This window comes from Apteryx rowi, unplaced genomic scaffold (genome assembly GCF_003343035.1).
Source record: "Apteryx rowi isolate R43461 unplaced genomic scaffold, aptRow1 scaffold_322, whole genome shotgun sequence".
In the NCBI taxonomy this organism is placed as follows: domain Eukaryota; kingdom Metazoa; phylum Chordata; class Aves; order Apterygiformes; family Apterygidae; genus Apteryx; species Apteryx rowi.
Window position 1 is genome coordinate 824,812 of NW_020449664.1, and position 11,482 is coordinate 836,293.

Consider the following 11,482-nt stretch of genomic DNA (forward strand, 5'->3'; position numbering starts at 1 on the left):
CTAAAGACATTTGGCAGATAAAGCAAACTTCACTATAATTTGATTTAAGGCAGAAAGGCAATGCTAGCTGTCAGTACCTGATTGTCCTGAAAGCGCATCTGACAGATGCAAGAAGTAGAGGAGCATGTGGTGGATGAGATGAGACATTTGTATTTGTCCTGCACTTGCTATGTCAACAAGCAGAAAATGTCATTGAGTTAAGGAGAACTCTACCTTGCTAGAAGAAACTTTGAGAAGCAAACAACCATGAATATCATTTTGGTAAGTAGCCTGGTTCAGAAGCCACTCAGGAGAATGCTTTTTAAATTCTGTAAACTTTCAAACATACCATTTAGCAGTGCACGGTTAAGAAACAAGTTGCTCTTTGCTATAGAATTCAGATGTAGCCAAAGTGTAAGACATTCAGAAAGGCCTTCAGGAGGAGTTCAGGAGCATAAATCCCTAAAAAACACCTTTTGGAAATCTCCCTCAATGTTATTTTAAGATGATTGATTTTACATTTTTCCCCAAGAATTTGCATTTGTAAGCACTGCAGTCCTAGAAGAGCAGCCAGTGGATGAAGGACAGATTGGATCATAGGTTTGGTTAGAACAAATTAAAAAAAAAGTCTTCAGGATAATTTTTTTTTTTTTCCTAAGAAGGAAAAAGTCCAGCCAAAAGCAAGGTGCAAGGAAGAGATGCAGACATAAAACAATGCTGAATAACCTGTTGGGAATAAGACTAATAAAATAAAGCACATCTTCTGTGCTAGACAAGCGTATACGTTCTCTCTGTCCTCTGAAAAGAGCATAGATTTCGGTCCAGCTATTGAACTGGCGTATATGAGCCAACAGCCCCAGTAAAATTTGCAAGGAATGTTCTATTCCTCCACTATGCAATAGGGCTTAAGAAACAGCTGTACGTACTAGGCATCTGAAGAGAACAAAGTAAGGGATGGAGAATTTCTCTTAGGGAAGTAAGAGTTTTGATGGAATCTTGTTCTTTTGACTTGAACAAAGTTTCCTCTCCTACAGTGACAAGTTGATAAGAATTCTCAATGTGTTATCTCGGATGCCAAATAAAAATACTATCAATTTTATGGCAAAATGTAATGATACAACCTCATCCTGGGTACCTATATGACTTTCAAGTAGCACTCGATCTACACACTGAAGAATTTCATTTTAATGCATCTCAGAGACACGCTGAGGCAATATCACTCATTGCAGATTATACAAACACAAAGTTGTTGACGCAGGAAATGCTTAGTGCCATTCTCTTTTAATAAAAGGAGAGAAGAAATTCCATTACAAAAAAAGCAGGTCGAGAAAAAGAGTAAAATTCGGGACACAGCAGAAAAGAATCATCTCGACCCACAGGTTTTTAAGGGCACTTTAAAGTTTCAGTGTAAACGCACAAAGGCAGCAGAGCTGAGACCTGGGTGGGAAACAGGCACAATAGGACAGACTGTATAATTGTGCGATTTCCATCAATACAAACTCTGTATGTGATACGGTTATCCTCTTTCAGTATCTAGTTCTCTCATCAGTATGGTGTTACGTCTGTAATGAACAGCATCTTTGTAGAAAGCTGGTACTGAAAATATCTGAAAAGTTCATGTAAGTTCTGATGAAAGATTAGAACTCCCTGAAAGAGGAATTTATGTTGAAGGAAAAAAAAAAAAGTACAAAAAAGTTTGAGATTTGTTTATCATCAATGAGCAAAATCTCTTCACCCTTGTATCTGAACAGAAAGTAAAGTTGGGGCAAGTGGACTACAACAGTTCAGGCCAGTTTTGTGTCCCCCACATGCAGCAGAGAAACGAAGTTCCCTAAATTCTGTTCTTCTGTCTGACATTCTCAATATGAAGGAAGAATTTAGGGACAGTTTTCCCCTCCAAATTGTTAAGCAGAGAATTTCTAGTCAACAACACCTTGATTTCCAAATTGATTATTTGGCCTCGACAGAACATCTTCAATTTAGTAGTCCCAACAAGCCAAAAGCCACGCTGTTGAACTGCAAAACTTAATATCTCAGTGGAAAAATCCTGCTCTAACCTCAGGTAAAGAAATTTATCAGAGAAGGAAGCAGGACTTATGACCGAGAGCAATCCCAAGAGGTTGTATAATTCTGATACCGGGCTACAGCAACCAGCCGCATCTTGGCTTCTTCCCATCTCTTTCAAAATGACCTTCCCAGTAGACAAAACAGGAAGGAGCAGAGATTTTCCTGACCCCAGTACAAGGAAAAGCTTCACCAGCAATTCTAGTTCCCTTACGGTCCTGAGGTAGATATGGAGACACTCGGTAATATACTCATGCACAGAAATATTGCTGGAAAAGGGAAAGCAGGATCAATTTTGATAACTTTTGTTGCTAATGATCATAAAAACTCAGCTTAAGCATCTACCAAGACACTATCTTCTACATGCAAAAAACAACCACTAGAGTCTGATCCAAACAACTAAAGAGCCGTCAGCAGTGATACAGACGTTGATATCCCACACCGTCTTCAAATACGACAACTCTGGAGCTTAACTCCTGATACCAGGATGCAGAGTTTATCTATTTTTCTATGTGTATATTACTTATTTCATGCAGGGGTGGGTTGGTATTGCCTTTTCTAGCATCAGTTCTGTGCCCTCCCAAAGCACGTCATGTTCTGAATCCCAAGGTATTACCACAATACACAGAAGTATTTCCTTTAGCAGGAAACACACTTATTTCTTCAGATCACACTGAAAAAGCTTGAATGTGTGCAGCCTGATCTGTGGCAAAAATTAAAGTTTAAACAGAGTGAGAAAATTTTAGGCCAGACCAATTTTTCTAGCCATAGTTTAGGAATACTAAAAATAGAGTTTATAATGCCAACTGGTGGCAGCTTTAATAACCGTAGAGGGATTACTTGTTCTGCATGTCCTCGGGGAATTGCCATTTCTTCTTTGCACTGAAGTAGATTTTGACACTTCTTCCCATTGCACTGTGCTTGTTAGATCCTCCCCCCCAGCCTTTTTTCTTAATTGATATTAGACCATAAACAGCATTTAGGAAATCTCACAGAAATCTAAGAAGCTGCCTCCCTCTCCTTCTCGCTGCTCGACGTGCCTCCCCGGCTGATGGGATTTGCTTGTCATTTGTTGCCAATGCTCAGAGCACAAACATCTGGATATATCCCTGTTTGCTGGAATCCATCCAGGTAGCAGCAAGTAACAAGCATATTTCTTATCGCCTGCATTTATCAGGAAGGCCAGGTCCTCGGAGCTGAAACCCCCTCACACTCCTACCCATGCTTTTTTAAATGTTTGTTTCTAGATTGTACTGCTGTGGTGGGAATAACTCAAAATCATTCCAAACCTGCAGCCAGCTCTGAGCAGAACAGACTGCTTATTAAATACCACTTCCCTCCAAAAAGCACATTTCTCCCCGTAGTCTAGATCTGTTCCAAACACCAAAAAACTAGCAAGTAATACTGCAGGTATCAGGGCCCAAATCAATGCTAGCTGCCCAAAACCAGCCTCCTGCTCTCGCAGAGAAAACCAGCACAACCGCGTTGCCTGTAAGGGAGCAACACCACTTCCTAACAGGGGCTCTGGGCAGTCGACGCTGTGACTTCCCAGCGTACTCCAGTTAACCAGCCCCCCCTCTGCAATAAATGGGAGGACACAGATATAGGATGATATTGGAACAACTGGAGCAATTGCATAAACTACAATCCAAGATGTAAAATTCTGGAGAAACGCCAAAGATAAAGCACAATCATCTTTACTTGTACCTTAAATGTTGATAGCATGCTCAATCCATGCAACCAGTGAATGAACACGTAAAAACAAGAGGAAAGGCAGGCATGATTCATAGCGTAAAGCTAAAAAAAAAAAAAAAAAGCCTTAATTTGATATTCCTGAACTCTGGAAGGTTGATGTTCTTAGAAGGGTAAAACAGTGAATGTAAATTCTATGTTCTCCTTACTTTAAATCATTTAACTGTAGCAATGCAAGATCCATCAGGTTACCACCTAAGATTGCAATCGCCAGAAACCCAAGTGGTTCAGAGAAGAGCAACGCAGTTGATCAGAGGCATAAAAAATTAACTGCAGGAAAAGATTAAAAGGATGGGGCACACTAATTGCAAAGCAATCTGTATTCAAGCAGACGCAAAACAGGCATACAAAATGGTGAGTGGGCTCTCAAAAAAACAGAACTTCCAGGGAACATCTGAACAAGAGAATACTTAACTAAACTGAAGAGTAACGTATTTATAAACCAATAAAACTGCGTAGTTTTCTACATCAGGTATTATTAGCCTGTCTTATGACACAACCGGCATAAAAAGCACAGCAGGGATCAGAAAGAGGTCAGATATTTATATAGGAAACAAGAGCAGCCAGTGTTATGCTAGGCAAGATATAACAGAGTTTTATGACTTTGCAGCCCGTAGTTGAGCCGCAAAACCATTTCCTATAAAACCCTTCGGCACTATATTCACGGCTCCCCATGCGATGGCAGCTGCCCGCAGCGGTTCTCCCCGATGCAACACCATCTGCTTCCCATGCAGCCCCAGCACCTCTCGCCACCGCAGTACTCCCAGCTCTGCCCTCGCTCTCGTCTGGCCGCAGAACAGGTTGCGTGTGCTCGGCGGCCAGTCGCACCCGACACCACGGTAAGCGCTTCACAGCCCCACGCTTCCCACACTCGCTTTTATCCACAGGTGAGGAGGAAAAAAGAAAAAAAAAAGAAAAAAGAAAAAAAAAGAAGAAAGCGGGGGGTGGCAGACAGTCCCCAGTGATGACCCCGACCTATTGTAGGAACCTGGCCTTGAAACCTCCGCACATTTGATGAGTTTGGTTGAAACTGTTTAAGCGGCTTGAAAGTTAATAGGAAGCATAAACAGAAGAAAACGGAAACGACAATTGTTTATGTCCAACTGCCTTAAAAGAACAACCTAAAAACAGGGCCCACAGGCCGTCCTGCTTTGGGTCAGACAAGGACCAGCAGGCCCTCCCGAGGGCTGGTTCTCCTGCAGGTTGGCGCGTGCCAGCACCCTTTCCAGGAGCCCCGGCGTCAGCTGACGGAGACAAGCTTCCACATAGATCTGAGCAGCATCCTGTGCCTCTCAGAGTGATTACACAAGTTTACGGTGGAAAAGTGTTGCCCGTACGTCCCGCTGCCCTGAGAGAGAACGGGATTACACTCCGTCACCTAGTCACTGCAGGCTTGGCCGCTAGTTTTACATATCATAAGCAATAAAATTCCTACTTCTTCAACTTTTTTTTTCCCCCCCTTCAAATCTCACTCTTAAGATATTTTCTTGTTTAATTCATTTTATTTCATCTTTTACATGCAATTCTTACTTTCTTTTCTCCTGCATGACTCATTTTTCAAAATTTCTATCAACCACAAAAGGGAATAATTTATCTCGGTCTCAAGAAGCCCTCCTTATTCCTGAGAAATCTTTTTATTTCCAAACACTGACCACTGGCCAAACAGCACAGGAGCAGAAGCCTCCAAGCTTCCACAACACAACAGTCCCTCAGCCCCCGTTCAGGAGGTCTCATACTCGGCTCCAAAGCAAGGTATCATCGCTCTGCTCCTACCACAAGGTGCGTTCGAGATTGCCACAACCGTAGCAGAGCCACGGCGCAGGAGACGCGCTGGAAGGTAAGGCAGAGGTTGGGGAGAGCTCGGTGCTGCAGTGGCTGCAGTCGTTCCTCTCCAGCGCGCAGAGCAAAAGTTGAAAGATAACTACCGCTGCTCTCCAAAGGCCTGACGGGATCCACACTGGTGCCCCGTTATCTCCACAGCACTTAGAGCCGGAAAGGTCCTGAAGAGCATTCATCCATTTTCCTAGTCCAATTCTCAACAGTTTTCCAGCGTTAAACTCAAAGGCCTAGTTTCTAAACGCATTTCAGTCCGCAGGACAGTAAACGGTTCCTCAGACAGAAAGCAAGGATGGTCAACGTCCAAGGGCTACCACCAGGCAGCGCAGCGAAGCGCTCCGAGCTCGGACGGCAAGAAGGTCTCAACGACACGCAGCTTTGCTTCTGCGAAGAACACGCCGCGAGTCAGAGCGCTGACAGGACGGAGGGATGGCTCGGGCTGGAGACGCAACCAGCACAAGGAAACGCTCTGCAGAGCGAGGTGGGATACTGCTTTCACACGCCACCGAGGCCACACACAAACCCTGGGAGTCCTATTCGGTTGCTCACTAAACTAGGGTAAGCCAGTAATCCTCATGACTAAAAGTCATTCCATCTGCTAAGAAAAGAAAAAAAAAAAAAATCAGCCTCCTTTTTCCAGAAAAGGACTTGGTCTTAGTGCCTTTGACGGCTGGATTACAGCAGTTTGTTGTCTGGAGCACACCAAATGGCTCTAAAATGGCCACGAATGCTTTTATTCCAGAAATTAGAAGAGACTGAAGTATGAAACCTGGAAGGTTCTAGAGCAGCCTCCCAACCAAAATAGCAGGAGGAAAACTTCAGTAGTTTTAAAGGTGGAACATGAGCAGTTTATGAGCAATTGCATAGTAAAGCCATAGGGCCAAGGACTCGGCTCACCGCCCCACAAGATCCCTTCTCCATCTATGTTCATCCAACACCAAGAGCAAGAAAAACGCAGAAGCAGCAGTCTGGTACAGAAGCAGCTGCTTGTCACCCCTCTGATGTGGATCACCATGGACACAAGTTGTTTAAGGGAGCAGTTTAAAGCTTTGGCTTAATCTTCCAAGTTATTAATGGTTCATTCTCTAACCGCTTGCATCTAAATGCCAGAACAGCTGCCTTCCTGCAGGGTAGCGCAGATCCTACAGCCCAGAATGAAACGTGCATGAGCAACCTCTCCTCAACGTTCTGGCTGAATAAAGAAAGGCCAGAAGAAACCTGCTGGCTGACCATCAGAGAAAAACTGCATAACCTTCATAACAAAATCATCTTCACTGTGCAACAACTTCATTCACAACTAAACTAATCCTCTCTATCTAAAAAACCTCAAGCACAACTAGGAACTACCACCACAATAATAATTCAACAGAGCCATAACGCACAACCAACAGAACTTTGAATTGCCATTTATTTCACAGAGTGTTAGCTTAGATACTCCAGGAGCAAATGTCCATACCACAGAGAAAAACTTACTGTTAGAAGCATACAGCAACAATTTCTCAAGAATAACCCCTTCTAATCAAAAAGTATAAAGAAATGAGATGCCAAAACCAACAGGTTCATAATGTTCCTAAATTTTCCCTAGTTTCTAGGCTGGAGATTGAATACCCTTGTTCTGCCCCGTCTGTGAACTGTTTCTCCCTGTGACCTTGTGATGCTAAATTTCAGTGCTGGTGACTACTGGTTCTCCCTTTGCTTGGGGCTCTCACATCTCATTTCATTTCTCATTATCAGTAACAAGCCGATCAAGGACAGAGTCTCCTCTGCTTGCATTCTCTAGCTATCTTACAAATGGCATATCTATATTGATTATCGTCTTTTGTCATCCAATAGCTACCAGCATAGTTACAGTACACAGTCAGGATATATACCCTAACTCTCAAAACCTCTTGAAACCAAACTGCCCTTTACCCCCTACTGGAAGCCCCTGAGGAAATCCATTACACAATGCAAGATCCAATGAGACCTCTTGCGCCATCAAATCTAGCACATAAGACCCTTGCTTAGCATCAACTTTCAGCAGAAACTTTGCAGGAATCCATTTGCTTTTAATAAGGAACGTGACCTCTGAACGTAACCCTGGGTGAATGTTCCAGGATCCTCAGTTTTCTCTCAAGACAGGACAGCCACCAGCAGCATTTCCTTTGTAAGAGAGTCATGCCTCAAACAGGGAAATTTAGAAACCGTCATACGGCTCACACAAGACAGAGGTACTCACGTTACTCCACCGTGAACTTTCCTCCAGCATCTCTGCAATTCTCAGAATAAAAACTGTCGGATATTTTGCCCTTCTCTTCCTCTTTGATGCTAATTCCTTGCAGCTCTAGCCATACGACACATGAAATCACTGAACTTCCTCACTTCAAACTGACGGTTGTCAAGTCTCCTCACTAACGCAGGGTAAGAAAAGACACAGGTCCTATGACAGCTTCCAAGCCAGCACTCTCGTGTCCCCAGCCGCCCCTCGCTCAGCACTGCCCTCCCTGAAGAGCCCCCTCCACGCAGCACACGCGCCTTCGGACAGCTCCTTCACTCAGACTTGCACGTTTGGGCATTTTCGTCCCGCAGCATCGCACTCTCAAAGAGCTCCCTCCACTCAGGGCTCTCACCCTTGCACATCTCACCAAACACAGCTTCTTTCTCATCAGATAACTGTCTCTCACAATCGTCCTGGTTCTTTGACAACACTCCCCATCCTTCTCCGAACCGCTCTTCTTCTCCTACCCAACACACTTAAACACTTCCTCCAATTGCCCTCCAGAACCTTCTCCCAGCACCCCAGCACTCAAATTCCTAGACGGATCAGTTAGTCCCTACCTTGCTGGTACACAGTACATCCTTTTCAGGACCCCGATCTGAATTCCCGCCGCCTGATAAAACAGCTGACCACCTTCTTCTTGGAAAGGCATTATCCTGAATTGCACTTTCCCGGTGCCTCTCATGACTACTGCCTGTTTGCGGACATCCTGGCATCCTTGTTGCTTCAAGCAGAACCACAGTATCAACTCAGTCAGGAATCTTGATTTCTACCAGCTTCTACTTCCTGCAAATCAGGTGCAAGAGAATCATTTCCACCAACCGAAAAAACCATCCCCTATTTCCAAAAGGAGTCAGAAGTTCACCAAACATGACAAAGCACCAGCCACAGCAGTTCTGTTCATTCTGTTAGTTTCCATTTATCCCTATCACTTTACCCGTCTGCAGAGCCAGGGCATCCTATCTAATAACTGTCAATATTCCTATTCTCACAAAAATAAATAAGCACCACAAAAGCAGTAAATAACTAAGAGCTGCCATCTATGCTGCCTCAAGATCTTTCATAAGTAAGTCACTAAAGTGATTTTCTTTTTTAACTCTTATTAAGCCTTCTCAGTTACACATTAAGAAAGCAAGCCGAGAACGCCTCCAGCTCAGAGGGATCACAGCCTTTTCTTCCTCACCACAGCACTTCCACAAGTGGCTTTCTCTTCGGAGACCACATGAAGAAGATACGGAAACAGTTACAGGTGAACACAGGAATTAAAGATTCTGGTGCAATTAGAAAGGACTGGAATACAGACTACCTACCTAATGTAAGGGCATTCGGAGATAAAGAATTGTATAACTAAAACACTGAATAGTGGGTGAGGGCAAAAGAAAAGATGGGAAAAGCACTTTGACCCCAAAGTCCTGTCCATCTGGTGACTCCTTTCAGCCTCCTGGAAACAAACAGCTTAATCCCATGACCACCACACGAGTAGCTTCACAAACCAAACAACAGTAAACTCCAACAACTCTGCCGCACGAAGCCTTACTGTCTGGCACAACAGCCAAGGCACAGACGCTCCATGTCTACCTCCTCCACTCAAGGTAAAAAAACCATATTGGTGGGGCAGCAGGAAAGTCTGCTCAGATTGTCAGCTCCAAAGCTGGGGGTTTTGGTATGATAAAGAGCATGGAACAGCAAGAACTATTTCCCATTCCCAAACTCAGATTCACATTACAGCTAACGTAACTAGTCAGATTAGTGATTCTTCCGGCCTGTACTATAAGAGACACCAGCAAAAAAGTGGAGGCAGAAAGATGAAAAGAAGACCCTAAAACTTTCTGTGAAAAACTATGGAATTAGCCTGCTTGCAGAGGAAGTCTTTTCTTATTCCTGCCTGCTGGAAGCTGACTTATGTCCTACCACAGGGGTTTGCATGTCTTTCAAGAAGCCTTCCCAAAATAATGGGCAATCCCATTATCCCTCCGAGTCTCTAATCTCCCCGCGAGTTCTGCATGACTTGTGGCTCCATGGTGTGTGTGGTAAGGAGTTTTGTTTAGGAAGCGTTTCTCACCCGTTTCATGTTCGCCGCTCTCTGCTCACGCCACCTGTGCCCAGAAAGTTGTGGGCTACAAAGCTGGGAGACACTCTACCCCTCCGCCAGCACTCGTAGACGGCCCCACAGCCCGGCACGACGCCGAGTGGACGCCCCGGGCGTAAAACCGGCCCCAGCCGGGGGAGGAAGCATTTCAGCGGAGGAGCAGAGAGGCAGTCACAGGGGCACCGACTTCTCCGGGGGGGTCCCAGCTGGGCAGGGAGCCCCAGGGCTGGGCCGAAGACCCGGGACCCAGTGGCCCGACCAAGGACTCCCCGGTCGCACCAGGGTGCTGCAGCCCCCCAGCACGACCAAGAGCCCCCCGGGCCTTGGGACAGAGCGGAGGTTTAAGCCCCGCAGCCCCAGGCCTGGGGTCCTGCACCCTCTGGGGCCTCAACGGGGAGCCCACGGCCCCAGGGCTGGACCTGGGGCCGACTGGGGACCCTGCGGCCTCAGGGCCAAACTGGGGATGACCGGGGAACCCCGGCCCCACTCCTTAGGACCCCCAGCCCCAGGGCCAAACCCAGGGCCGACCGGGGACCGCTAGCCCCACTCCCCAGGGCCCAGCCGGGACCCCCAGCCCCAGGGCCGGACCTGGGGCCAACCAGGGACCCCCCAGCCCCAGAGCTGGACCCAGGGCTAGGCATGGGGCAGACAGGGAACCCCCGGCCCCACTCCCTGAGACCTGGCCGGGACCCCCAGCCCCAGAGCTGGACCCAGGGCTGGACCCAGGGCTGACCAGGGATCCCGCGGCCTCAGGGCCAAACCAGGGCCGACCGGAGACCCCCAGCCTGACTCCCTGGGACCTGGCCAGGACCCCCAGCCCCAGGGCTGGACCCAGGGCTGGACCCAGGCCTGACCGGGGACCCCCAGCCCCACTCCCCAGGACCCAGCCGGGACCCCCGGCCCCACTCCCCAGACCCGGCCGGGACCCCCAGCCCCAGGGCTGGACCCAGGGCTGAACCCGGGGCCAGCTGGGGACCCCCGGCCCCACTCCCCAGGCCCGGCCAGGACCCCCGGCCCCAGGGCTGGAACCAGGGCTGGACCCGGGGCTGACCGGGGACCCCCGGCCCGACTCCCTGGGACCTGGCTGAGACCCCCGGCCCCAGGGTCGGACCCAGGGCTGGGCCTGGCGCTGACTGGGGACCCCTGGCCCCACTCCCCAGGACCCAGCTGGGACCCCGAGCCCAAGGGCCGGACCCAGGGCTAGCCGGGGACCCCCGGCCCGACTCCCCGGGACCTGGCTGAGACCCCCGGCCCCAGGGCTGGACCCAGGGCCAGCCAGGGACCCCCGGCCCCACTCCCCGGCCGGGACCCGCAGCCCCAGGGCTGGACCCAGGGCCGGACCCGGGGCCGGCCGGGCCCCCGGCGCAGCGAGCGCGGCGCGGCGCACTCACCCTTGACGGCTTCGCCGCGGTTGAGCTGGATCTCGCCCTCGCCCTGCGGCGCGTAGCTCTTCACCACGATGAACTTGCGGCCGGGCACGGCGCTGTACAGCTTCCGCTTGGGCC

General features: G+C 48.1%; 1 protein-coding gene across 1 annotated transcript in view; it reads right to left on the reverse strand.

Moving 5' to 3' along the window:
* Positions 1 to 11,482, reverse strand: part of SHANK3 (SH3 and multiple ankyrin repeat domains 3) — a 341,151-nt gene that overhangs the window by 197,257 nt on the left and 132,412 nt on the right. The window contains exon 13 of the mRNA XM_026071167.1: positions 11,369 to 11,474. Coding sequence (XP_025926952.1) covers positions 11,369 to 11,474 — 106 coding nt within the window. The remainder of the gene's footprint in view (positions 1 to 11,368; positions 11,475 to 11,482) is intronic.